This window comes from Caretta caretta, chromosome 21 (genome assembly GCF_965140235.1).
Source record: "Caretta caretta isolate rCarCar2 chromosome 21, rCarCar1.hap1, whole genome shotgun sequence".
In the NCBI taxonomy this organism is placed as follows: Eukaryota; Metazoa; Chordata; order Testudines; family Cheloniidae; genus Caretta; species Caretta caretta.
In genome coordinates this window covers 17,566,732-17,594,585 of record NC_134226.1, presented here as the reverse complement: position 1 = coordinate 17,594,585, position 27,854 = coordinate 17,566,732, and the positions used below count along the sequence as shown (strand labels likewise).

General features: G+C 54.7%; 1 protein-coding gene across 4 annotated transcripts in view; it reads right to left on the bottom strand.

The window, feature by feature from the left end:
- Positions 1–27,854, bottom strand: part of CPNE5 (copine 5) — a 214,894-nt gene that overhangs the window by 29,471 nt on the left and 157,569 nt on the right. For 3 of the 4 annotated variants that reach the window (XM_048826649.2, XM_048826648.2, XM_048826651.2), the window contains 4 exons: positions 19,167–19,213; positions 18,201–18,382; positions 14,947–15,074; positions 14,159–14,261 (listed from right to left, as the gene is read on the bottom strand). In XM_048826649.2, coding sequence (XP_048682606.1) covers positions 14,159–14,261; positions 14,947–15,074; positions 18,201–18,382; positions 19,167–19,213 — 460 coding nt within the window. Of the gene's footprint in view, positions 1–12,882; positions 13,296–14,158; positions 14,262–14,946; positions 15,075–18,200; positions 18,383–19,166; positions 19,214–27,854 lie in introns of those variants that run through there. The other variant, XM_048826650.2, reaches the window with a different exon arrangement.

The following is a 27,854-nucleotide window of genomic DNA, read 5'->3' as shown; positions in this document are numbered from 1 at the left end:
AGAGGCCACCTGTACGTGAAATAACGCCTTTAATCAGGAATTGCTGATTCCCTTCTGGCTCACGCTGGTGTAAATCAGGTGTAACTTCCCTGGGCCTGATTCTCTCCTCACTCACCTGTTCCAGAGGAGTCAGTGAGCTCAGATGCCGATTTCAGTGACAGAGCCCCGTGCTGGGCCAGCCTCTCTGCTGAGCATCAGCTGGTGAGATGGGCACAGGAGCTGGCGTCTGCCTGAGTGCTGCTCAGCTCAGTCTTGGGCTCATTTTCATTTCTGAATTCCTGCTCCCATCCCTTTCCGTCCCTGGAGTAACTGCACTTCTTGGCTGCCTCGCACCCTCCCCTACCTTGCAGCACTAGGTTCATTGTTCTGCAGGTCTCTGCCCCAGGTTAGCAGCCTTGGGTGCCTCTGGCTCTCTCTCTCACCTCTCTCTGCACCCTACTTTTCATTTGTTTTTCCATTTTGTCTTTCCCTCTCTTTGCCCCCTCCCCTTCCTGTCCCACTATAATAGGCCAAAATCTGCCCCCGCACCAAGCACAAGTGGAATTGGAAAAGGTTCAGAAAAGGGCAACAAAAATGATTAGGGGCATGGAACAGCTTCCATATGAGGAGAGATGAATAAGACTGGGACTTTTCATCTTGGAAAAGAGACGACTAAGGGGGGGTATGATAGAGGGCTATAAAATCATGACTGGGGTGGAGAAAGTGACTAGGGAAGTGTTATTTACTCCTTCTCAGAACACAAGAACTAGGGGTCACCAATGAAATGAATAGGCAGCAGGTTTAAAACAAACAAAACACATACATTGCATCGCATGTACAAAGAAAAGGAAGTATTTCTTCACACAACACACAGTCAACCTTGCCAGAGGATGTTCTGAAGCCAAGACTATAACAGGGTTCAAAAAAGAACTAGATAAGTTCATGGAGGATCAGTCCATCAATGGCTGTTAGCCTGGATGGGCAGGGATGGTGTCCCTAGCCTCTGTTTGCCAGAAGCTGGGAATGGGTGACGGGATGGATCACTTGAGGATTCCCTGTTCTGTTCATTCCCTCTGGGGCACCTGGAATTGGCCACTGTCAGAAGAGAGGACACTGGGCTAGATGGACCTTTGGTCTGACCCAGTATGGCCGTTCTTATGTTCTTAAGTGGGGGGCCATGTAGACTAAAAGGAGGTTCCATGGGGGTTGAGAAAGGAAGCTGAGGGTCTGGCCCATAATTGCTTTGTTAAACATAAGGGGCCCCATTCCCCTTATGATTCACCCTAGTGTAAATCAAGAGTCACTCCACCAGTGTGTCCTGATTCCCCTCTCTTTCACCCCGGTGCAAATCAGGAGTAGCTGTATTGGGCCTGATTCCCCTCTCACTGACCTGGGTGTAAATCGGAGTCACTCCAATGGCCCTGATTCTCTTCTCATTCACACTGGTGTAAATGAGGTGAAGCGCCACTGGGCCCAATTCTCCTCTTGCTCACCTTGGTGTAATCAAGGAGTAACTCCACTAGGCCTGATTCCTCTCTCTCTCATGCCAGGGTAAATCAGGAGCCACTCAATTGGGCCTGATTCTCCTCTCACTCCGGCGTCAATCCAGGGTAACGCCACTGAAGTCTGTGGAGTTAGAATGGTGACACCAGTGTACATGAGAGGGGAACCAGGTGGATTCTAAGTAGTTAATGCTGGATCAGAGCATGCTCACTGAGCCAGAGATCAATGGATGCCCAGGACTCGGTGTGGTGAACTTATTACCTGGTGGGGTAGTGAAGAGGAAAAGGAAACTAATCAACTAAAAAGGTTCTGCACATTGAAACCTGCAGTTTGCAAATCTTGCAGCTAGTGAAATAATATCTCAACAGTGAAGGCACTTGCAGGGCTGAGTGAATGTTGGAAGACAGAAAAGCCGCCCATGCAGAGGGAGAGGGAGGTTTTTATTTTCCCTTCTCAATTCAAATAGTGAAATGAGCAACTTAATCAAGATGAACTATCTCCTGGCTGGATTGAGTTTGCTGCACCTCAGCTGCATCCTGGGGACTTTAACAGACAGATTACAAAATGAGCAAACAAATCGAAAGTCCTATTGTTCCAGGCAGAAGCTGAATTACTTGAGCAAGAACCTGAAAAATGTGTCCATCCACCTACCATCCTAGCTACTTATCTGTCCATCTATACCCAGCAATCATCCGATCATTTTATCGTTCCAGCCTAGCTACCTTTCTATCTATTGATCAGCCTGCTGATCTACCTAGCAATCTGCACAGGCATTTGTACCGCACCTGTTACCACAGTAACTGCAAAACAAACTCAGGGGCCCTAGTTATTAGAAGCAATAAGGCAATTTGTTAGGTTTCCACTTAAACAGCGTTTACTGTCAGTGCTGGGTGTAACTTCTGAGTAAATAGGAAACTGTCACGTTCCCACTTGTTACTTGCTCCTAAAAGGGCCATGAGATCATATGTCTCTGTGAAGGGGCAGAGTATGCACACACTCTGGGTTAATGCCTAATCGCTCCCCTCTTCCTGGGGTGCTGCTTTTCTTGGCAGCTAAAATAACAAACACCACCACATAACTCAACGGGTAGTGATCAATGGCTCCATGTCTAGTTGGCAGCCGGTATCAAGTGCAGTGCCCCAAGGGTCGGTCCTGGGGCCGGTTTTGTTCAATATCTTCATTAATGATCTGGAGGATGGTGTGGATTGCACCCTCAGCAAATTTGCAGATGACACTAAACTGGGAGGAGAGGTAGATACGCTGGAGGGTAGGGATAGGATACAGAGGGACCTAGACAAATTGGAGAATTGGGCCAAAAGAAATCTGATGAGGTTCAACAAGGACAAGTGCAGAGTCCTACACTTAGGATGGAAGAATCCCATGCACCGCTACAGACTAGGGACCGAATAGCTCGGCAGCAGTTCTGCAGAAAAGGACCTAGGGGTTACAGTGGACGAGAAGCTGGATAGGAGTCAACAGTGTGCCCTTGTTGCCAAGAAGGCTAACAGCATTTTGGGCTGTATAAGTAGGGGCATTGCAAGCAGATCGAAGGACGTGATCATTCCCCTTTATTCGACACTGGTGAGGCCTCATCTGGAGTACTGTGTCCAGTTTTGGGCCCCACACTACAAGAAGGATGTGGAAAAATTGGAGAGAGTTCCACGGAGGGCAACAAAAATGATCAGGGGGCTGGGGCACATGATTTACAAGGAGAGGCTGAGGGAACTGGTGTTATTTAGTCTGCGGAAGAGAAGAATGAGGGGGGATTTGATAGCTGCTTTCAACTACCTGAAAGGGGGTTCCAAAGAGGATGGCTCTAGATTGTTCTCAGTGGTAGCAGATGACAGAACGAGGAGTAATGGTCTCAAGTTGCAGTGGGGGAGGTCTAGGTTGGATATTAGGAAACACTATTTCACTAGGAGGGTGGTGAAGCACTGGAATGCGTTACCTAGGGAGGTGGTGGAATCTCCTTCCTTAGAAGTTTTTAAGGTAAGGCTTGACAAAGCCCTGGCTGGGATGATTTAGTTGGTGTTGGTCCTGCTTTGAGCAGGGGGTTGGACTAGATGACCTCCTGAGGTCCCTTCCAAACCTGATATTCTATGATTCTATGATAACTCACAGACTCAGAGCCGTTAAGGTCAGAAGGAACCATAGTGATCATCTAGTCTGACCTCCTTCATGTCACAGGCCAAAGAACCTCAGCCACCCACTCCTGTAACAGACCCAAAACCTCTGGCTGAGTTACTGACGTCCTCAAATCATGGTTTAAAGACTTCAAGTTACAGAGAATCCACCACTGATACTAGTTTAAACTTGCAAGTGACCTGTGCCCCATGCTGCAGAGGAAGGCAAAAACCCCCAGGGTCTCTGCCAGTCTGAGCTGGGGGAAAATTCCTTCTTGACCCCAAATATGGCAAAAAGTTAAACCCTGAGCATGTGGACAAGAGCCACCAGCCACACACCTGGGAAAGAATTCTCTGTAGTAAACTCAGAGCCCTCCCCATTGAGTGTCCCATCTCTGGCCATTGGAGATATTTGCTGATAACAGTCACAGATTGGCTCCATGCCATTGTAGGCAGTGTCATCACACCATCCCATTCAGCCTAGGCTTCTTCCTCAAAGCTGAGCTATTTGTAGGGTTTCCCCAGAGACCTTTGTCCCAAGTTCCCACTTTCCAGAGTGCCAGTCCTGCCTCCCTTATGCCCAAAGTGGGGGAGCACCCCATACCTGCCACAATGAAGCCACAGGACTCAGCTGTCATTGCCAGACAGGGTTCCAACATCTGCTGAAAGGATGAATCAACAGCTGAGCCCTGACAACCTGCCCCTGTCACATGGGATTGCACCCCATCAGGTCCCTTCTATTTACTGCCACAGCACATCTGAGCCAAACCCTGCGGTCCTTAATCACCCCTTATGCTGAGTAATGTTCTTAGAAGACAGAGTAAAAATGGAGTGAAGACTTCATCACAGGGCCAAAACAACAAGTGGTGTCTGATGACAGCTCATCAGGAGACACAAACAGAACATATGCTCCGTGTCAAGAAGAATTCGCAGCATGCTTTGCACCAAAATTTCCCAGTCTCATCAACGCAGCCCAGGAATGCCAGTTCCCATCACACTCACAAAGGGAGGGGTGTCTTTGGATCTGCAAGCCTCACAGTGGGCTTGATCAGCAGACGAACAACTCAGCTGCCCGGGATCCAAGCAGTGCACAGTTCTGTGATCCAGCTAAGGTGCCACAAGTACTCCTTTTCTTTTTTTTAAAGAATAAATGAACATGTGCACATGCATGCACACGCAGGTATGTACACGCAGGTATGCACACATTGCCTATCACACGCACTCTTTTATGTCAAGTGAGTCAGTTACATTTAAGGTGGGCTCCAAAAAAGCATCTCGCTTTCCAACCCCTTGAGGCTGGCCCTGCGCGTAGTGATGTGATCACGGCACATTGCAGTCAGCTCCACATCTGCAGGGAGTAGGCGGAAAAACTGTCTGACAAAGATTTGTGGAAAGGTCACTTTGCATCTTGGCCTTGAAGCAAGAAGCCAAGTGATGCCTGGTGCAATAACAGAGTTGCAAATGTATCGAACTTAAACATTCCAAACCGAGTAAGAAGGGACATCACAGGAATTAGGTGAAAATGTTTACAGCTCCACACAACAGCCAACCCCTGAGGATATCTGCTTTTGACATCCCTGGGCTTCAGCTTCCAACACCTCCAGCATGCCGACATCATCAATGTCATTCTATCTGAGCCATGGAGGTCTGAGTTTGGATGGGCTGTAAAGTAGAGACAAAGCCCCGCATGGCTCTGTTGCTCATCATCAAGTCTGGAGAGGATAGATTCAAATTTTTCAAAATGTACCTCTATCCACCTTGCCTGCTCAGATCTAAGTGCCGTCGTCAGTGCAGAAAAGCACAGGCAGGAGTGAGAGCAGTAACTAGCCACAGATATAAAAAGATGTCATAATTGCAGAAGCCCGGAGCTGAGCCATCTTGCTGATTGCTTTGCCCTGTCAGGGATCAAGCTGAGCTCTTTGACTGAACGGGTATATAGCTGAAGAACCGCTCTTTGCTATTGCCATTTTCAACATGATTCGATTCTGGTTCTTACACCACCCCAATCGCATACAGGGCTAGAACCTCAGATGGTGTACATCAGCATAGCTTCATTGAAATCAATGGAGATATGCTGATTTACACCAGCTAAGTATCCATCCCATCCTTTGGATACGGTATACAGAGCTGGAAAGATCAACCCTGCTGATCTGCATGATTTCCACCCATCCCATAATAAACACGAAAACAACAGCAACTCGCTGCTGAGTACGTACATCAACCATGCTGTCATCACTGCAATCCGTGCCTGTACAGCACACTGTAGGCGTGTCATTAACAGCTGATTGCAGTGAGACGATGCCTGACAGAAAGCCAGGAGTGACCTGTAGAATATCCTGAGGTAACTCCTGAGAGAAGAGATCTGATTGCTACACATCAACCAACCCGTGAACAATTCCATCAAAACAGGCAGAGCATGTCTGCCTGTAATACAAGCAAACAAACCTGAATCAGCTATACGTGGCCAAACTACCAAGGAGCTCTATGAAAAGTTTTTTCATAGAGCGTTTCATAGATTTTTATAGGGCATTTTCCAATGGCCAACATGCACTAGTCATTACTGACAAACAATCAACCCTCTATTGGTAAATGTAACAACAGCCAACGTTGCATTGCCCGGACTAAACAAAGTAGCAGTGGATATTGGTGTTCCCAACAAAGTCAAATACACAGCTGTGTCCCCCCAACACAGGCCAGGGCTGGAATGCTGTGGTGTTTAATGCCAACACATAGCTGCACTGTGGTCTGTGGTTGATGCTGTGAGGGACCAGGGCTTGGGCAGTCATGTCCAGTGGTTAGAGTCATAGACGGTCAGACTGGAGGAGCTCGAGCTAGAGTTGATAGCTGGGGTCCAGAGCTGAGGACCAAGCCAGAGTCACTAGCCAGGAACTGGGGGAAGGTCAAGGAATCAGGAACCAGGAGTGAAGCAGGGTCTGTCTCAGCAGGAGGTCAGGGACGAGGCTTCCTGCTTCTCTCCCTACAGGCTTACATGGTGGGTTTGGGCCAATCAGAAGTCATGGGAGGAGCTGCCAGTCATGGGTGGCACTTCCTGGCCTTCCAGGATGCCTGGTGTGTTGACCCTCACCCTGCCACGGCTGCCTGGGGAGGGGGCGGGGGGAAGTGCCACCCACTCACAGACCTGGGTTCAAGACTTATGAATCCTCACATCACCCCTGGGGCACATGGGCCAGGCTTGTTTGGGTGGCATTTGTGAAAGTCTTTTACTATTTCAGGAGTGTGAACAGTACCAGTAGGCTCCCAGACTGTTCTTGGGGGTCACAGCCTTCCTGGCATATGAGCTAACACAACTGACCCCGCTCTAATCTGGAGTCCAGGATGGCCCAGACCTCGTACTCCACATGGCCCTGACCTGGAACCAGGGGGCAGTGGCTGTGTTCGGTTGGGGAACAATTCCTGGCGTACAGTTCCGAGAGAGAAGTATGGATGACTGGTGCAATTTGAGGGACTCGGGTGGGTGGAGTTTGAAAGCAACAGGGTTGATTTTCTGACATATCTGGTAGGGTCCAAGGAACTAGTGGTCTAGCTTGAGAGAGGGCCTGCTCGTGTTGAGGTGCTTAATAGATAACCAGACCTGTGGCCTACCGAAAAGACCACCCCTCCTGTCTCCGGCCATCTGCACACTGTTTGCAGTCCTTCTTCGCATCCTTGAGGGGCCCCCTCAGCTCTTCTTGAATGTGTTGGATTTATTAAACCAAGTCAGCAGAAAGGCTGAAGGAATCAGGGGTGAAATCCATAGTTAGCAAATAAGGGCTTTGTCCTGTGGAGCCATGGTTGGCCTTGTGGTATGCAAATATGGTGTTGGGTAGGAGGGTGGACCAGTTGTTCTGGTGGTAATTAAGCAGGCTCCATAAATATTGTTCCAGTACTTGCTTCACCCTCTCGGTCAGGCCATCAGTCCGGGGGTGGTATGCTGAGGAGGCACAGGAGTGGATGTTTAGTAGCTGGAGGGTTTCGGGCCAGACATGCAAGATGAACTGGGTCTCTTGATCGAGGTGATGCGGTGGAGCAGCCCATGGAGGCGGACAACATTGTTACTAGGAGCTGAGCCACCACCTCAGCTGATGGTACGTGGGCACAGAGGATGAAGTGTGCTATCTTGATCAGTTGATCTATGACACTAGATGGGGAGCGCTCTGAGTTCCTACAGAGGATTCTTTCCCAGGTGTGTGGCTGCTGGGTCTTGCCCACATGGCTCAGGGTCTAACTGATCACCAGATTTGGGGTCAGGAAGGAATTTCCCCCCAGGTCAGATTGGCAGAGACCCTGGGGTGTTTTCGCCTTTCTCTGCAGTGTGGAGCACGGGTCACTTGCATTAAACTAGTGTCAATGGTGGATTCTCTGTAACTTGACGTCTTTAAACCATGATTTGAGGACTTCAGTAACTCAGCCAGAGGTTAGTTACTGGAGTGAGGTTCTGTGGCCTGCGATGCGCAGGAGGTCAGACTAGATGTTCATGACGGTCCCTTGTGACCTTAAAGTCTCAGAGTCTATGAGTACTGCTGTGTGGCTATTTGATTTGGTGAGTTCTACAATGAAATCCATGGCAATGGCTGTCCGTGGCCAGGGCAGATTCTCCATGGTCATCAGGGTGCCGAGAGGTTTGGTGTGCAGCACCTTGGTGCAAGCACATAAATCGCATGAATTAACCTACGCCTGAATTTCAGCCGGCATGCAGGGTTTCTAGAAGAAGCAGGAGGCTGGGATAGTGGCTTGAGGCCACTGTAGTGCCCCGCTAGGGGATGAGCATGGCTCACACGTAGTACTTCCAACCAGGGAGTCCTGGTGGAACCTATATCTGTTATTCCGCCCTGCATGGAACGTTCTTTCTCATTCTGAGCTCTTGCTTGCTCTGGGAGTCTACCACCCTCTGGGCCTCCCCCGAGAGGCTGATTGGAGCAGTGTGATTAGATCTTGGGACAGGGTGGCACTAAGGAAGTTGTGGGGCTTGAGGAAGTAGGGTTGTTCCTGGCTAGCTTTCTCTCCTTCCTTGTAACAATCTCCTTCACGGAACAGAGCATTGGCCTTGCTCTGCTTGCTCCCCGGTGGGCAGGTAATCTTGAAGTTGAAGCAGGAGAAGAATAAGACCCCGCTCAGCTGTCTCTGGTTCAGAGCATTGGCCCTGTGCAGATACTCAAGATTTCTATGATCAGTAACACTTGTCCAGGGCATCGAGCCCCGCCCGTAGTGAGGCCACTCCGCAAATGCGGATTTAATCTCAAGCAATTCTTTATCAAGGAGCTCGTAGGTCTGTTCAGCTGGAGTGATCCTATCGATCCGAAATACACCAGTGACCAAGTGCCAGGTTGCAGAGGCATTAGTCAGTCCAAATGGCATTACCAGATACTCAGTGTCTTTAATGAGTTTAGAAAGTGGTTTTCCATTCATCTCCTGCCCAGATGGGCATGAGATTGTTACCTCTAGGAGGTCTGGGTTGCTGAATATCCATGTGGATCTCATGGAATCCAACAATGCTGGGATTAACGGCCAGGGGTGCCAGTTCCGAATTTTCACTTGATTCAGTGTCCAGTAGTCTACAAAGAGGCGCAAAGTCCCGTATTTCTTCTTTATGAAGAGGAATGTGGCCCCTGTGGGAGATTAATGGAAAACCGCTTTCTAAACTCATTAAAGACACTGAGTATCTGGTAATGCCATTTGGACTGACTAATGCCTCTGCAACCTGGCACTTGGTCACTGGTGTATTTCGGATTGTTTTCTTGAATACCCGCCTGGAGAATCACCAGTTCTGGTTCGGGCATCGCGTAATTACGGCCACAGGGAACTTTCACCCTGACTGTAGGTCAACAGTGACATCACAGTGTCGGTATGGAGGCAATGTGTCCACATTTTTTCCTGAAGACGCCTGCGTAAGCCTGGTATTTATCAGGAACGCAGGGGTGGGAAGGGGTGTCAGACCCGGGAGTGTCTCACTCCAGCCAGTAGCTGAGAGCCCCCGGCACATACTGGGGTAGACTCACTGGTGCCTGGGATGGGGCCCCTGGATCCAGGGTCTTCTGCTGTTGCTGCTACAGCTGCAGGCCTGCCGACAGAGCTCCCCCCGTGTTCTCGCCAGCAGGTTAAGGAAGTACGGGCTGGACGAATGGAGTATAAAGTGGACAGAAAGTTGGCTAGATTGTCGAGCTCAACGGGTAGTGATCAATGGCTCCATGTCTAGTTGGCAGCCGGTATCAAGTGGAGTGCCCCAAGGGTCGGTCCTGGAGCCGGTTTTGTTCAATATCGTCATAAATGATCTGGAGGATGGTGTGGATTGCACCCTCAGCAAATTTGCAGATGACGCTAAACTTGGAGAAGAGGTAGATACGCTGGAGGGCAGGGATAGGATACAGAGGGACCTAGACAAATTGGAGGATTGGGCCAAAAGAAATCTGATGAGGTTCAACAAGGACAAGGACAGAGTCCTGCACTTAGAACGGAAGAACCCAATGCACCGCTACAGACTAGGGACCAAATGGCTCGGCAGCAGTTCTGCAGAAAAGGACCTAGGGGTTACAGTGGACGAGAAGCTGGATAGGAGTCAACAGTGTGCCCTTGTTGCCAAGAAGGCCAATGGCATTTTGGGATGTATAAGTAGGGGCACTGCCAGCAGATCGAGGGACGTGATCGTTCCCCTCTATTCGACACTGGTGAGGCCTCATCTGGAGTACTGTGTCCAGTTTTGGGCCCCACACTACAAGAAGGATGTGGAAAAATTGGAAAGAGTCCAGTGGAGGGCAACAAAAATGATTAGGGGACTGGAACACATGAGTTATGAGGAGAGGCTGAGGGAACTGGGGATGTTTAGTCTTCAGAAGAGAAGAATGAGGGGGGGATTTGATAGCTGCTTTCAACAACCTGAAAGGGGGTTCCAAAGAGGATGGCTCTAGACTGTTCTCAGTGGTAGCAGATGACAGAACAAGGAGTAATGGTCTCAAGTTGCAGTGGGGGAGATTTAGGTTGGATATTAGGAAAAACTTTTTCACTAGGGGGGTGGTGAAACACTGGAATGCGTTACCTAGGGAGGTGGTGGAATCTCCTTCCCTAGAAGTTTTTAAGGTCAGGCTTGACAAAGCCCTGGCTGGGATGATTTAGTCGGGAATCGGTCCTGCTTTGAGCAGGGGGTTGGATTAGATGACCTCCTGAGGTCCCTTCCAACCCTGATATTCTATGATTCTATGGGAAGCTGATCCTCTGTGCTCGCCAGAGAATATGGGGGTCACGCCATGCCAACCACGTGATGCCAAGCTTCAGGGGAAATGTGGGGAACAGACCACCCTGAACTGCAGCAATTCTCGGTGCTCCTGAATTACTGCTTCCAGGGGCACTGTCTCCTGGGTTACCAGCCCAAGGACAAGAGGGTCCCATCTACAGTTTCCACAACATCCAGCATGGACTTCTGCCAGATGGGGATTTGCAGAGCTCGGGCAGTCTTGGAATTTATGAAATTGTCAATGGCTCTGGAGTCAATGAGAGCCCATTGCAAGGGCAGTTGTTGAGTTTTGCCATGGACGCACAGCTGAATTAGAAACCAGTGGACCCTCACGGGTCCCCATCAAAACTTGGGGGGTCAGCCCTGGGCATAGCTGTGTGGTTGTGCCCAGCCTGGTCCTCCTACGAGGCCTGAGCTTGATTGTTTCCTGATCCCTTCCTGGCCAGGATCCGTGATGGGCATGAAGCAAACATGTTCTGGCCCAGTGCAGCAGCAGTGCAGGCTATTGCACCAATGTCACTCCTTCTCCTTCGTGGTCAACTGGCAGTGGGCTGAGTCACCTGCATGGGTGCGGGGGTTGAGCTCATGGGGGCTAGAACAGGGCGTGGGGGCATGTTCTACCCCTCTTTTCCTCCCTCAGCGCATGTATCTGGTTGTCAATGAGGATGGCCAGATCAATGGAGGTGTCCAGGTCCACAGGGACTTCTGCCCATGCTAACTCACTCTTTGCTTAATCCCCACTGGAACTGGTACAACTGGGCCACCTTGTGCCACTTGGTGTTGGCCACAAGCCATGAAGTGTGCCGTGGACGAGGGGGGCTGGCCCCTGTTGCTGCCGCAGCTTCCTTGGGGAGGCTTTGGCCGATCGCATGCTGAGAGGGTCATCAGCAATTGTGGAAAAGGCTCAGAGGAGGGTGCTCCAGTCCATCGGTGCCCGACTAGTCTGCTTGAGCAGGGGAGAGGCCCAATCCAGTGCCTCACCAGTCAGTAAACTAGTTACCAGCCCCACCTTGGCCTGCTTTGTGGAGTCAGTCCGGGAGCAGAGCAGAAACAATAGACAGCACTAATTAAGCAAACCCCTGAATTTTTGGCAGTCTCCATCGATTGCTGCACTAGAGGCATCATGGGGCTGGCTCAAGTGGTGGGGCCATCACCTGTGCCTACCCATGGAGGGCCTGGTTTTCTGCGCAACATTGTGCTGTCTGTGGCCATGGAGCTGAAACCTCAGCTTCTATGTGGGTGATCTGTGCCCAGGGATCTGGTGCTTCTGGGGGCTGGCTGGGCAATGGACTGCCCGCTACCTCCATGTCCCCACTGGGGCACAGGCTGTGCAGGGTCAGAGTCATCTGTGCAAACTGCCAGGGACCGGGATGTGCGCAGTCAGGTCCAGGGGTCAGAGTTGGAGGAGGTCGAGGTTGAGTGGATATCTCAGGTCCGGAACCAGGGGTCAAGAGCCAGGAACCAGAGGCAGGGTGAGGAAGGAGGAATGAGGCAAGGGGAACAGCAACCCAGAGTGAGGCAGGATCTATCTTAGCAGCAGGTCACGACCTGCCTTGATGCACTGTCACTTCTTGGTACTCCCTCCAGGCTTACCTGGTGGCTCTGGGCCAATCAGCAGTCATGGGAGAGGCTGACAGTCATCTACCATGGGCGGCACTTCCCATAGTGACTGGTCTCCCAGGATGTCTGGTGCATTATTAATGGCTATGCCAAGGCTGCCTGGGGTGGAGTAGAGTCACTGCCCACCTGAAGGGCTGCAGACGTGTGCTCAAATCCTGTGAAACCTCACAGGTACACACATGATCAAGTTATTCAAAATTTCCATCAGTAATAGTGTTCTCCCATTGTCCTATCGTTAGCAGATCTTGGAACGCCAGTGCAAATTAATATCTGATGATTCACTGGGGCTGAAATGGTTCTTTAGATTCCTCCCTGAATATAAGGGAGATGGGAACAGCACTCTGGCACTGGGAGCTCAGGTCTGGGGCAAACAGCCCTTGAAGGAAGTGAGACAGAATGTATTCCTGTGTTCACACTTTATTGTAATAATCTTTGTACAAAGTACACCTTGCAAGGTATCATTTGAAAACTTGTAATTTGCAGATCAGTATGGTCCTGGTAAAATGTGTCTGGCAGCACTGTATGTGAAGTTATAAGATTCCCCTGTATGGTGTTATTACCACATGTTCCAAACTGAGGCTGGCAAACACATCTGTCCTAGGCAAAGGAGTGTGTGCTCTGCTTCAGTTGCATGTAAGCAGTACACAGAGCTGTCAAGCAGCAATGGAAACAAAGGAATCTCAAACAGGTGAGAAAAAAGCAACGGGGAACATCCTTCCACACAGAGTCTTGGTCTCCTAGTTCTCAGCTGGGAATGTTTTTCAAGAGAGGGATTGAAACTATAAAATGGAGGGAAAAAAATCCCAAACATCTCTCACTCCCCCTGCCCATCACATTTACTGCACCTGAAATGACAAAGGAAGCAGTCGTTGGACTCGGGGGTGGGATCCTGACCTAAGAAGTTTGTCCAGTCAGACAGCGGAAACATGGGATGAGAAAACTTTGCTTTGAATTTAGTAGAGTTTGTTAAGTTAGGCACCAGTAGCATTTTGTCTTTATTTTTCTCGTAACCCTTTCTGACTTTTATGCCTCATTACCCGTACTCACTTACAATCTCTCTTTGTGGTACAGGAAGGGACAGTAGGAGATTACAAGCCTGGGGAGGAGGTGACCCTGTAGGGGTGACTTTCTGACTGCACAGCATGTGTAGCATTTGTTCTAAAGGTGTGGATTTGGCTGGCTTGTCCCATGGAGCTAGTACTAATCACTTCCTATGACAATGACAAATATCACAGTCGGGTCTCTGCATTCGCACAGGGTTGTTATGCAATCACTGCTGCCCTAAGTCAACGCCTCTAGCTAAGGGAAAAGGCCAAAGCTTCCGACTGTGCCCATTAGTGGGCACAGAGGGAGGTTGGGCACCCAAGTGATGAGGGCACAGACCGAGTCCCCAGGTTGTTATAGCCACCTGTCTGTCGACAGCCACGGCAGCCTCTGAGCTCTCTGGTACCTGGGACACTGGGCTGACAGAATTTAGGGAACCTCTGGAGACAGGGGCTAATCTTGAGCTCCATTACCTCCACATGAGGCTAGACAGAGCTCGACAAACCTCACTGGGATTCTGCAGAAGCCATCAGCCTTAGCGGGTCTAGTAACATCTGCTTGCTTGATGTTACTTTCCGTCTGTCCGAGCGAGTGGCACTTGGGCAGACATTGGCTTGGTGTGCTGCTGGTGGCACCGCAGGTGAGCAGAACCCCTGCTACTCACATTGACGATGGCTTCCTTCGTCTGGGCCATGTCCGATATCACCCCGTCCGTGATGATCAGGAGCACGAAGTACTGGGAGCCGTCCTGTTCAGTGGTGGCGTACCTGGATGGGAGGATGTTCATGTGAGAGTAGGCTTCTGGGGGGTGGGTGCCGGGGATTATGGACTCTGAGCTCTAACCTTGCTGCCCTGGGCCATGTTCATCCCTGGGGTAACTCCAGTGACCCCATGGGGAATTTGTCCCCAGGTCTGTGGTACAGAGCAGCTTCTCCAATTTCCCAGTTTGGGAGATTTCTGTGGCAAGATTAGAGCTCCCCAAGGGGAGTCCCCCTCTTCCTCTCCCTGCCCCCAAACGTACCCCCCGTTTCTGCTGTTGCCCAGGGGCCACGTGAGCTCCCAAGAGAGCTGGGCTGTGACACCATTTACCCAAGCCAGGATTCTCCTGGGGCACATCCCTGCTAGTCCGGCTGCAGGGTGTTAAACATGGGCCTTGACCCAGGCCAGGGAGTGACATAAATACACACCATGCTCCTGGAACCCAGGGCTTGAGACATACACATGGATTGGACACAGCCCTGGAGGATCCACTGCCCTGGCTAGCTCCTTCCCGGCTCTGGCTGTGACCAAACAGCTCTTGACTCTTTTGCTGCTCCCAGTTGGCCATTCTATGCAGACACTGCCATAGCTCTCTGGTGGGTACCACCAGCCCACTTCTGGCCCAGGGAGGGGTGACCGAGCAAGCTGGGCTGTGGGATACTGCCACCGAGTCAATGCACTAGCTGGATGTACCTGGCCACATGGTTGACTACCGGGGCAAAGTTAGTTGGGCCATACAGCTGGACAGTCTTGAGGCTCTTGTGATAGGCTTCTAAAATGCCCTCAATCCCGCTGCAGTAGGGGTTGTCGGTGTTGCCGTTCTGAGAGAGAGGGAGGAAGGGCAGTGAGGGGGGGGTTCCCAAACAGGGGAGTCATTCCCCATCCCCCCACTTTTATTTCCCAGAGCCCGGCTTGGAGCGCTGGCCAGAGAAATGTGAGGAATTCCCCACAGTGCTGGGAGGAATCACCTGAAGGGGTTACCCTATGGCCTCAGAGGAACAGTGATGATAACACTTAGCGTTTCCATCCTAGGATCTCAAACTGCTTTAAAAGCACCATCATCCCCATGTTCCTGGTGGGGAAACTGAGGCACAGAGAGGGGACATGGCTTAACCAAGGACAAATAGAGTACATCCATGAGGTGGGAATAGAACCCAGGAGACCCAGCTCTGGCACTGAAATGGCTTCCATTGCTGAGGCTCAGTCCCTAGCTGGCATCTCCAGAGAGTGGGGCTCAGGGAGTCACCGGAGTTACCTCCCCCATGCTGTAAGGAGGGAAGCTCTCTCCTGGGGGTGGGGGTGGGGAGACAGCAGCTATGTCCCTTCTCCAGCAGGGACTGGGAAGAGGCTCACTAAGAAAAACCAGGTTTCCCTGCTCAAATTTTTATTCCCTCCCCATGGGAAATCCATTGTCCTGTCCTCAGAGCAGCTATGCTCCTGCCCTTGGTGATCATGGCCGTTTGGCCGGCAAAGCCCAAGCCACAGAGGCCTCGTGGAAGCCCAGAGCAGCATGGCTCAGAGCCCAGGGTCGACACACTCGGCTTGTGCGCCAACTTTGTGTAGACGACTGGACTGGGGCTGGTGCTCGGGCTCTGAAGCCTATGGGAGGGGGGTGGGCGTCGGAGCCCAAGCATCTACCCAGATGTTTTGAGAGCCGCAGCACAAGCCCGAGCCTTCTGAGCCCGGCTCTGGGCCTCGCCGCGGCGGCTGTGCAGAGGGACCCACTGAGGCTCCGCTAGGGCCGACCAAGCACTCGGAGACCCGCCAGGCCGCGCCACAGTCACGGGCTCTGATCAGCGTTGGCTGCTCTGCGGAGGCACCTCCGGCAAGTCTGCTCGGGGATCACACGGACTGGCTGGTCTAACCAGGGGGTCAGACTAGTGGGGAGGTGGTGCCAGACACGCCCTAACCCCCACTAAGGGCCTGATCCTGTCAGGCGCTGAGCACCATCCACACCATCGCAGCCGGCAGGAGCTGAGGGTGCTCAGTACCTCACGGGGTTGCTCTTTCGGGCTCTGGCCAGACCGCCTGCCGGACAGGAGCGAGGCCTGTCACTTCCGCGCATGGCTGCGGAGGCCGGAAAAGCGCTGGTGACCACGGCAGGGCTACTTCGGCGTAACCACGCGGCTCAGGTGTGTGCTTAACCCTCACCCGCGGAGCGACGCCGTCATCCTGACCGACCCACGGCACCGGCATAGCTGTAGCAGGGCAGGGCCCTCACTGCACGGCGCCTCCTGCCGGCACTCTGGGAATTAGCTCATCCAGCTCAGGCGCACCCTCCTCTGGCCGGTTTCTCACCCGCTGGGACCTGCCCTGTTGTCTCCACCACCTCGGGCCCCATGTCCCTCCCGGACCCCAGTGCCGCTTGCCCACGGGTGCTACCCCACAGCAATGCCCCCACCCTCGGGGTCTCCCCTCCCAGGGGAACCACAACCCCCTATAACAGAGGTGGGCAAACTACAGCCCGCGGACTCCCCTGCCCAGCCCCGGAGCTCCTGGCAGGGAGGCTCGTCCCCGGCCCCTCCCCCACTGTTCCCCCTCCCCCGCAGCCTCAGCGCGCCATGCTCCGGGCTGGGGGGGTGGGGGCTCCTGGGGCAGCACAGCTGCAGACCCCAGCCTGACCTGGTGCTCCGGGCAGCGCGGGAAGGGGGCGGGGGCGGGTTGGATAGAGGGCAGGGAAGTTTGAGGGGTCGGGGCAGTCAGAGGGCAGGAAACAGAAGGGTTGAATGGGGGCAGGGGTCCCAGGGGGGGCAGTCAGGAAGGGGGGGTTGGATGGGGCAGCGGGGGGCAGTCAGGGGACAGGGAGAAGGGTGGTTGGATGGGGCAGGGGTCCCGGGGGGGGCAGTCAGGAATGAGAAGAGGGGTTGGATGGGGCAGTGGGGGGCAGTCAGGGGACAGGGAGAAGGGTGGTTGGATGAGGCAGAGGTCCCAGGGGGGGCAGTCAGGAAGGAAAGGGGGGGTTGGATGGGGCAGCGGGGGGCAGTCAGGGGACAGGGAGAAGGGTGGTTGGATGGGGCAGGGGTCCCAGGGGGGGCAGTCAGGAATGAGAAGAGGGGTTGGATGGGGCAGTGGGGGGCAGTCAGGGGCAGGGGTTCCAGGGGTGGTCAGGGAGGGGTGGATGGGGCAGGAGTCCCGGGGGGCCATCCGGGGACAGGGGGGATTGGATGGGGTAGGAGTCCCAGGCAGGGCCATCAGGGGGCAAGAAGCAGGGGGGATCAGATAGGGGTCAGGGGCCAGGCTATGCCTGGCTGTTTGGGGAGGCACACAGCCTCCCCTAACCAGCCCTCCATACAATTTTGGAAACCCGATGTGGCCCTCAGGCCAAAAAGTTTGCCCGCCCCTGCCCTGTACCCACCTTGTCTCAGTGGCTACTGCCAGTCGTCATCTAGCCCCTTCTCTCAGGGGCAGGCTGCAGTCTGAAATGGCCACTCATCGCTGGCAAGGGGGTTGGACCTGCTGCTTTTCTTGGCCTGGCTGTCTCCCTGCAGCCCTAGTACGTCCTCAGGCCTTTGCTGCAAGGCCTCAGCCTGGGAGGTCACCTGCCCTTCCCCAGCCCTGCTCTGCTCTGCTCTGCTCTGCTCTGCTCTGCTCTGCTCTGCTCTGCTCTGTCCAAGGGACCCCATCTCTCCCAAGCAGCTCCATCCTTCTGACTTCTGTCTCCCCAGGCGCCCTTCTTATACCCTGATTGACTCCCTCAAGCCCGCTTGTGATTGGCTCCCCGGGGCAGCCCTTTCCCAGGGCTGTTTTTAACCCAAGCGGGGTGACCGCCCTGCTGCAATAGCCACCGCCTCTCACGGAGGTGGAGTTATGAACCCAAGAGGAGAGCTCTCTCCCGTTGGCGTGGCGCGCCTTCACCAGCAGCTCGAGAGCAGCTCAGCTGTGCTGATGCCAGCTGGTAGTGTAGACCTGCCCTAAGTGGTAGAGCGATTCGAAGGGGATGGCAGTACCAGGGGGAACTCGTGGGACACGTGCCCGTCAGGAGGGATTTTGGCTCCAAACCCAAGTGCGGGGAACATCTTGTCACTGTCGTAGTCCTGGATGATCTCGCCCACCGCCTTCAGCGCCATGGCGTAGGCGTTGAGCTGGTACGGGTTCATGTAGTGCAGGGAGGTGGATTGCGAGGGGTTGCCTGATGGAGAGAGAGAAGGGTCACACAGACCAGCAGGCAGCAGCACATGGGCAAAGCAGTGGGGGTTTCGGGGGGCATGTGTATTTGTCAGGTCAGCTGAGGGACTGAAGTCTTTACTCAGGGCCTGATTCTCACACACACCAAGGGAAGTCAAGAGTAATTCCTCTGTCACTGTAGGGGGGAAACTGACATAAGAGAGCGATTGTCAGCTGTGTGGGGCAGGGACTGTGCTTTTGTTCTGTTTGTACAGCACCTTGCACCATGGGGTCCTGGGCCAGGATCGCGGCTACTAGTCACTATGGCAATATAAATAATCAATAATACCAGTGAGGTGAGTCCAACCCTCATTGATGTCCATGGGATTTGGCCTGGGTGGCTTGAGAAAACATGGTGACCCAAGGGCCAAGATCCAGCTCTCACCTCCACCTGTGTAAATGAGGAGTAACTCTGCGGAGGCCAGTGGAGTGATGCTGGTATCAAACTGCTCTAAATCAGAACAGAACCAGGCCCCAGGTGTCTGGGCAGGACACTTGTTCGTTAATAGTATAAAACCTCATCCCTGTAAGGATACCTAATACCTATTGACAGATTTAACAAGTGCTCAACAGTCATAAAATAACTATTGATTTCACAGGCCTTTATGGGGAATGAACGACTGTGCAATAAATACATAATATCTCAGAGGGGTTTAGTGTAATGTATTGTCTGAGCAGCCACTAGCTGTCTGAACAGAGACTGACCATGCTTCAGGGAACATTAGTACGGTTAATCTGGTAGAACTCACCATTGGAAGCTGTGAAGTCAATGGCCACTGTGAAATTGATCTGTGTCCTGAAAAGGGGACAATGACACCATTAGTCAGAAGCTCTGGCAGGCTGGTGCAGATTCTGCAGGCATTCTGTTCAGACTCCACCCTCGATGGGGCTAATGTTCCCAAACGAGTCGCCAGGCCTTGACACCCTGGCTTGTTTGGAAGAGCTCAGACGGAGATTCAAACTGTGCTGCTCTCACCTGCAGTCTCTTGATGCACAGATGTCACAGGTGGCAATGCACAGCTGAGCAAATCCATGGGAAACTGGCAGCCAAGCGAGCTCCCAATGGCCTTTGTTAACATCTCCCCAGTGCAGCAGGTGGGGAGAGCTTCGAGGGGATCTAAGCAGGGAGAGTGGAGTCATCGAGCCAGTGGCCAGGTTCTCACCTGGGCACTGCACCCGCACATCGCATTTCACCCCAGCCGAGCCTCAAAGCGACTGGAGACAGCAGCTTCACTCAGGGAGATAAAGGGGGGCCTGAGTGTCACGGAGTGTGGGGGAGTCCAGGCCCTGCACCCCTCTTCCTGGGATCCACTGAGACTCTCAGCCAGCCAGTAAAACAGAAGGTTTATTGGACAACAGGAACACAGTCCACAACAGAGCTTGTGGGTACAACCAGGACCCCTCAATCACGTCCTTCTGGGGGAGCAGGGAGCTTAGACCCCAGCCCTGGGGTTCCCTGTGTTCCTCCCCCCAGCCTCCAAACTGCCAACCAACCCCACCCAGCAGGTTCCCTGCTGCAGCCTCTGTTCACATTCCTGGGCAGAGGTGTCACCTCCCCCTCCCCCTCCTGGCTCAGGTGACAGGCTCTCAGGACTCCCATCCCCAGGGCACATTCCCAGGTCAACACTCCCCCCTCCCTGCTGAGTCACATCGTCACATCTCTCCCCCCTTCGAGACTGAACTGAGCGGGGTCACTGTGACCAGTGACCTGGGGAAGTTCGGGGCCCCCTCTCCGGGACAGCGCATCCGCTATCAGGTTGGCACTTCCCTTCACGTGGACCACGTCCATGTCGTAATCCTGCAGGAGCAGGCTCCATCTCAGGAGCTTGGCGTTGGCTCCTTTCATCTGGTGCAGCCAGGTCAGGGGCGAGTGGTCGGTGTACACGGTGAAGTGCCGCCCGAAGAGATAGGGCTCTAGTTTCTTGAGGGCCCACACCATGGCCAGGCACTCCTTCTCGATGGCCGCGTAGTGTTGCTCCCGGGGTAGCAACTTCTTGCTCAGGTACACGATGGGGTGTCTCTCCCCCTTTTCATCCTCCTGCATTAACACCGCCCCCAGTCCCGTGTCGGAGGCGTCGGTGAACACCACAAAGGGCTTGTCAAAGTCTGGGTTTGCCAGAACTGGGCCACTGACCAGAGCCTCCTTCAGCGCCCGGAAAGCCTCCTGGCACTGCTCGGTCCAGACCACCTTGTCTGGCTTCCCCTTCTTGCATAGCTCAGTGATGGGGGTGGCTATGGCGCTAAAGTGAGGCACAAATCTTCGGTAGTATCCTGCCATCCCAATAAAGGCTTGGACCTGCTTTTTGGTGTGGGGAGCGGGCCAGTCTCTGATCACCTCCACCTTGGCTGGTTCCGGCTTTAGGCGGCCGCTCCCCACCCGATGGCCCAGGTAAGACACTTCCGCCATCCCCACCTTGCACTTCTCCGCTTTTACAGTCAACCCAGCCCCCTGGAGTCGGTCCAGCACTTGTCTAACCTGGGACACGTGGTCCTCCCAGGTCTGGCTAAAGACACAGATGTCATCAATATACGCCACGGCAAAACTCTCCATCCCCCTCAGGAGCTGGTCCACTAGGCGCTGGAAGGTGGCCGGCGCTCCCTTGAGGCCGAAAGGCAGGGTCAGGAACTCATAGAGCCCCAGAGGGGTGATAAAGGCCGATTTCAGCCGGGCATCTGCATCCAGCGGCACTTGCCAGTAGCCCTTTGTAAGGTCCATGGTGGTAAGGTACCGAGCTCCTCCCAGCTTGTCTAGGAGCTCGTCCGGCCTGGGCATGGGGTAGGCATCAGATACAGTGATGGCACTGAGCTTCCGATAGTCCACACAGAACCGGACCGACCCATCCTTTTTGGGGACCAGCACCACCGGCGAGGCCCAAGGGCTGGCAGATGGCTGGATCACCCCCAAAGCCAGCATGTCCCGGACCTCTCTTTCCAGGTCCTGAGCAGTTTTCCCTGTGACTCGGAAGGGGGAGCATCTTATCGGTGGGTGCGACCCTGTCTGCACCCGGTGGACAGTCAGATTAGTGCGTCCAGGCTGGTTGGAAAACAGCTGTCGGTACGGATGCAGCACCTCCCTGACCTCATCTTGCTGGGCAGGGGTTAGCTGATCCGAGAGGGGAATTGTTTCCAGGGGGGAACCAGCTCTAGTCCCAGGGAATAGATCCACTAAAGGGTCATCTCCCTGCTCTTCCCACTGTCCACACACGGCCAACACCACATTCCCCCTGGCATAATATGGCTTCATCATATTCACATGGTACACCCGGCGGTGGTGCGCCCGGTTCGACAGCTCCACCACATAGTTTACCTCATTGAGCTGCTTGACGACCTTGAAAGGGCCCTCCCAGGCGGCCTGTAGTTTGTTCTTTCTCACTGGGATGAGAACCATCACCGGATCCCCGGTGGCGTAGGCACGGGCCCTTGCCGTGCGGTCATACCAGACCTTCTGCTTCTTCTGGGCTCTGGCCAGATTCTCCCTGGCCAGGCCCATGAGTTCAGCAAGTCTCTCTCGGAAGATCAGGACATACTCCACCACTGACTCTCCATCGGGAGTGGCCTTCCCCTCCCACTCGTCTCTCATCAGGTCCAGGGGGCCCCTCACCCTCCTTCCATATAACAGTTCGAAAGGCGAAAATCCGGTAGACTCCTGTGGCACCTCCCTGTACGCGAACAGCAGGTGAGGTAAGTACTTGTCCCAATCCTGTGGGTGCTGGTTCATAAAGGTTTTCAGCATCATCTTTAGCGTCCCGTTAAACCTCTCCACCAGCCCGTTGGACTGGGGGTGATAAGCTGAGGCCCAGTCGTGCCGGACCCCACATTTCTCCCACAAGCACCGGAGCAGGGCCGACATGAAGTTGGAGCCTTGGTCTGTCAAGACTTCCTTGGGGAACCCCACTCGGCTGAAAATGGTCAGGAGCGCATCGGCCACGGTGTCTGCTTCAATGGAAGCTAAGGGCACTGCCTCGGGGTAGCGGGTGGCAAAATCTACCACCACCAGAATGTATTTCTTCCCCGACCGGGTCGTCCTGCTGAGAGGCCCCACGATGTCCATGGCCACCTTCTGGAAAGGCTCCTCTATGATGGGCAAAGGTCTCAAAGCCGCTTTCCCCTTGTCCCGGGCCTTCCCCACCCTCTGACAGGGGTCACAGGATCGGCAATACTGCCGGACCGTGGTAAAGACCCCGGGCCAGTAAAAGTTCTGTAGCAACCTCTGCCGGGTGCGCCGGATTCCCTGGTGCCCTGCGAGGGGGATGTCATGGGCCAGGGACAGGAGCTTGCAGCGATACTTCTGGGGGACCACCAGCTGCCTCCTGATCCCACAGGACTCTACTTCCCTTGTGGGAGCCCATTCTCGGTATAGGAACCCCTTCTCCCACAGGAACCTCTCCTGGCAGCCTCTCCTCATGGTCCGTACCACCCTGAGGTCGGCCAGGTCCCTGAGCTTCCGCAAGGAGGGATCTTTCCTCAACTCGGCCTGGAACTCAGCAGCTGGGGAAGGGATGGGGACCGGTTCCCCCTCAGTGGCCAGGTCTGAGGCCTCAGCCTCTCTGAGCCGTGCCCCTCGGCCCTCCCTTCCCACCAGGGTAGGGTCCTGCGCCTCCGGTGCGGTACCCTCCCCGAGGTCAGGGAGCAGTGGCCCTCGCCGGCTCTGGCTACGGGTCACAACCAGGGCGGTCTGGGGCTTGCTTGGCCAGTCCTCTAGGTCTCCCCCCATCAAAACTTCAGTGGGCAAATGGTGGTGTACCCCCACATCCTTGTGGCCCTCCTTGGCCCCCCATTTCAGGTGTACCCTTGCCACGGGCACCTTAAATGGGGTCCCACCCACCCCTGTCAGGGTCAGGTAGGTGTTGGGCACCACCCGATCTGGGGCCACCACCTCGGGCCGGGCCAGCGTCACCTCCGCACCCGTATCCCAGTATCCATTGACCTTCCTCCCATCCACCTCCAGGGGAACAAGGCACTCTCTCCGGAGGGACAGCCCCGCGCCCACCCTGTAAACTGAGCGCCCTGAGTCCAGAGCCTCCAGCCCTCTGGTGGAGCTGGCCTGGGGTACTCTTCCCTCCGGGGCAGGTGGTAAACTGGCAGCCCCCCTTGCCTGAGTCGTCTGCCCCTCGTCCAGCTGGGTCCCTACCCAGTTAACCCTGGGTAGGTTGGGTCTGCTCAGTTTGTCCCTGAGCCCAGGGCACTGGGACCGTACGTGGCCTCTCTGGCCACAGTGATAGCAGCTCAGGTCACGTTGGTCCCCTCGAGCGGGTCGGAGGGGCCCGACGCCAGGCGTTCCCCTTGGGAGGGGGTTCTCCCTATTTCCCCGCTGGGAGGCCCCCTGGTGACTCTCTCTCTGCATCGGGGGGGGCCTGTTCTTTTGGGACTCCTCCCGGCTACCCCCTGACCGACTGTTCACAAACTCGTCGGCCAGCTGCCCTGCGTGCTGGGGGTTCTCGAGCTTTTTGTCCACCAACCACAGCCTCAGGTCGGAAGGGCACTGTTCATACAGCTGCTCCAGTACAATTAGGTCAAGCAGGTCCTCTTTAGCTCGGGCCCCCGCTGTCCACTTGCGGGCATACCCCTGCATCCGGTTGGCCAGTTGTAGGTAGGTGACCTCAGGCGTCTTACGCTGACTCCGGAACCTTCTCCGGTACATCTCGGGGGTCAGCCCAAACTCACGGAGCAGGGCCTGTTTGAACAGTTCATAGTCCCCTGCCTCCGGCCCTGTCATCCGGCTGTACACCTCCACGGCTTTGGGGTCCAGTAAGGGGGTGAGAAACTGGAGCCTGTCTGCAGGGTCAACCCTGTGCAGCTCACAGGCATTCTCAAAGGCCGTCAGGAAGCTATCTATGTCCTCCCCCTCCTTACGCTGGGCCAGGAAGCACTTATCAAAGTTCCTTGCAGTCTTGGGTCCCCCCTCACTCACCACAGCCGGGGCCCCACTGCTCTTCAGCCTGGCCAGCTCCAGTTCGTGCTGTCTTTGTTTCTCCTTCTCCTGGCGCTCATGTTGACGTTGTTTCTCCTTCTCCTCCTGCTCATGTTGACGTTGTTTTTCATGATCCTCCAGCTCCCTCATTTTCATCTCCCTCTCCCATTCCAGCCGCCTCCGCTCCAGGGATGGGGAGCTCCGCCGGGAGGATCCCCTGCTGGGTGCTGGGGTCAGGGTGCCCTCGGTATTCGCTGGGCTTCCCCCAACCCCTCCCCCAGACATAGGTAGGAAGGGTCTCGGGATGTCCTCGGCAGCAGTCTGACCCCTCCCAGCCCGGTCAGGCCCCAGGGCCCACGCTGCGTCTGCCGGGCGGCTCCCCTCAGGGATAGGGATCGGGTCATCCAAGCGATCCCTCTCCTCCAACTGGGCAATCAGTTGTTCCTTGGTGGACCTCCCGATGCGCAGCCCCCTCTGCCTGCACAGCTCCACCAGGTCACTCTTAAGGCGTTTAGCGTACATCTCCCTGCTGGCCACTCGCAGGCCGGGCAGCTTCCCACGGTTTCCAGGAAAAGCCCTTAGTGTGCCAGTCCTTCTTGAGGTCACCACCTCTTTGCCAGGGTCGAGCTGCAGACTCCTCCGCCCCTGGGACTGCTCGCTGCAATCCCCCGGGGGACCCTGTTACTGCAAAAGTCTTTCTCTCTGGTCACACATTCCCAGGGGTTAACCGCCCCCCGAAACCGTCTCTGAATCTTCAGCACGCCTGGTCCCCGTCAATTCCCCTTCGTTTTACTGTTCCCCAGTCACTTACTGCAGGAAGCGCCGTTCACGGGGTGCAGTAGATCCCACCGCTGCCACCAGTTGTCACGGAGTGTGGGGGAGTCCAGGCCCTGCACCCCTCTTCCTGGGATCCACTGAGACTCTCAGCCAGCCAGTAAAACAGAAGGTTTATTGGACAACAGGAACACAGTCCACAACAGAGCTTGTGGGTACAACCAGGACCCCTCAATCACGTCCTTCTGGGGGAGCAGGGAGCTTAGACCCCAGCCCTGGGGTTCCCTGTGTTCCTCCCCCCAGCCTCCAAACTGCCAACTCAACTCACCCCGCAGGTTCCCTGCTGCAGCCTCTGTTCACATTCCTGGGCAGAGGTGTCACCTCCCCCTCCCCCTCCTGGCTCAGGTGACAGGCTCTCAGGACTCCCATCCCCAGGGCACATTCCCAGGTCAACACTCCCCCCTCCCTGCTGAGTCACATAGTCACACTGAGTCAATAAGAGACACATTAATGGCCAGAACTGCTCAAGCTGGAGCTGGGCTTAGAACAACGGAAGCTGAGCTGAGCAATTCTGCCTGACTGACCAGGAGTGCGGAGCTCCCTCTTGGGTTGTTTTACAGCCTTGCCTTTGACTCTCAAGCTGGGTCCATTTCCTGGTGCCCACCTGTGCTCTCATCCCCTGGCTTGAGCCAGAGAGGCACTGAGCACCCAGAGCCCCTGGTATTTCCCAGCCTTTTGCAGGATCAGGCCTTGTAGAGAGGAGACTGGGAGAGGAGCCCACACTCGCTCTGTCAGATCAGCGAGCTGCTCCCACGCACCCAGAAATCATCCCATGACCACAGCAGCAGCCAGGTGAGAACCAGCTCCGGGGTCTATGAATTCCCCACTCGCCCTGCACAGAAGGGGTAAGTGTGGACTGAGTACATAGGATTGTCTGCAGTGACTGGCACACCAGCCATGTCCCCATTGGTGGCGGGTGAAATTTCCCCTGGGGGAGGCGAGCTCCTTGTCCTGCCTCTTTCGCCCACAGTCCTACCCCCACTCCACCCCTGCTCTGCACCAGGCCCCACCCCTGATTTGCCACTCACCTCTTCACACACCCCTCCAATCATCTCCTCCCCCGCTCGCCTGCTGCTCGCCCACCTGCTGCTGGCCTCCTCACCCCACCCCCGCCAGACCCTTTCCCCCCCACCAGACCCCCCCCCACCTGCTGTGCAGCTGGCTCCCCGCTCGCCTCCTTACCTGCTGCTGCACCCCCCCGTGACACCCTCTCCCCCTTTCACCTTAAAGCACTAATAACATTCCCCAAGGCACCAGGTGTAGCTGAATTGCCAGACAGATTCTCCTCTGCGTGGCAGGGAGTTTGGTATACGCCATACAGAGAGACGAAGCACCAGGCTGCCTGTGCCACCCTGAAGCCTAATCTCTTCTTTTGGAAAGTGCTTGTCGGTGGCAGCCGGCATTAGGGCAGCAGTTTAATCACCTTCCTTACCCAGAATTCCCTGCCAGGCTCGTTTACTTCAACTGGGTTTGAATAAAACGACTAGATCAAGAAATAAACACACTAGCTATGGCAGCTCCTCCTTGAGCCAGGCCAGCAGTTACTTCTGGGCACAGAGACTCACTGAGGCGTCGTCGTTGGGAAACTGGTTTTAACCCCAATAACAGATTTTCCTCCAATAGAAAAGCCAGCGGAACGTGGCCAAAGGCTCCCTGGGCGCTGGCGAATGCCTGTCAGATGGGTTCATTACCACTGTCATGGCTCTGTAACAGTCCAGTGATCTCTGCTACTCGGTCTCTGGAAGGCTTTTCCACTGTGTAAAGTTAGTCGGGGATCGCCTCTGCTCACCTCCTCACTCCCCCCGTCTGCCACTGACTCCCCACTCGCATTCTCACACTCCCCCCCGCGCCCCGCGAGAGCGGCCTGCAGCTGTGGGGACCTCCGAGACGGGGAAGGGGAAGGGGCTGGGGTGGGGGAGAGGAGAGGAGGAAGATTCACCCCAGGCAGCAGCAGCAAGCCGTGGGAGCCTCGGGGAAGGGCCAGAGCAGGGAGGGGAAGAGGCGGGGAGGGGGGCACCACAGCCCACGTGTGGGGCGGCAGAGACGGCTGTGCTAACGCCTATTATACCCGCTGTCCATGCCCGTCCCCTTCTGCCTCGGCCTGCTACTCAACAGCAACGCTGACTCTGCGGCTGCTGGACCAGGCACGTTAGCCATGGCAAGGTTTTAATCGGCTACATTAATTAGGCAACTAAGGAGACTGTACCCCACGAGTCAATCAGCAGTGTTTGTGAACGCAGGCACCTTCCTCTCACCCCAGCCCTGCTCCAGAGAAGTGGTTTGGTTGAATGGATGAGATGACAATGAAAGTATGGGTTTGATTCTCCTCCCCGGGTGTAAATCAGGAGTAACCCCACTGGGCCTGATTCCCCTCTTACCCACACTGGTGTAAATCAGAAGTAACCCCACTGGGCCCCATTCCCCTCTTACCCGCCCTGGTGTAAATCAGGAGTAATCTTATTAGGCTTGATTCCTCTCTCACTCATCCTGGTGTAAATCAGGAGTAATCCCACTAGGCCCAATTCCCCTCTTACCCACTCTGGTGTAAATCAGGAGTAATCCCACTGTGCTCAATTCCTCACTCACTCACCCTGGTGTAAATCAGGAGTAATCCCACTGGGCCCAATTCCCCGCTTACCCACCCTAATCCCACTGGGCCCAGCTCCTCTTTTACTGACCCTGGTGTAAATCA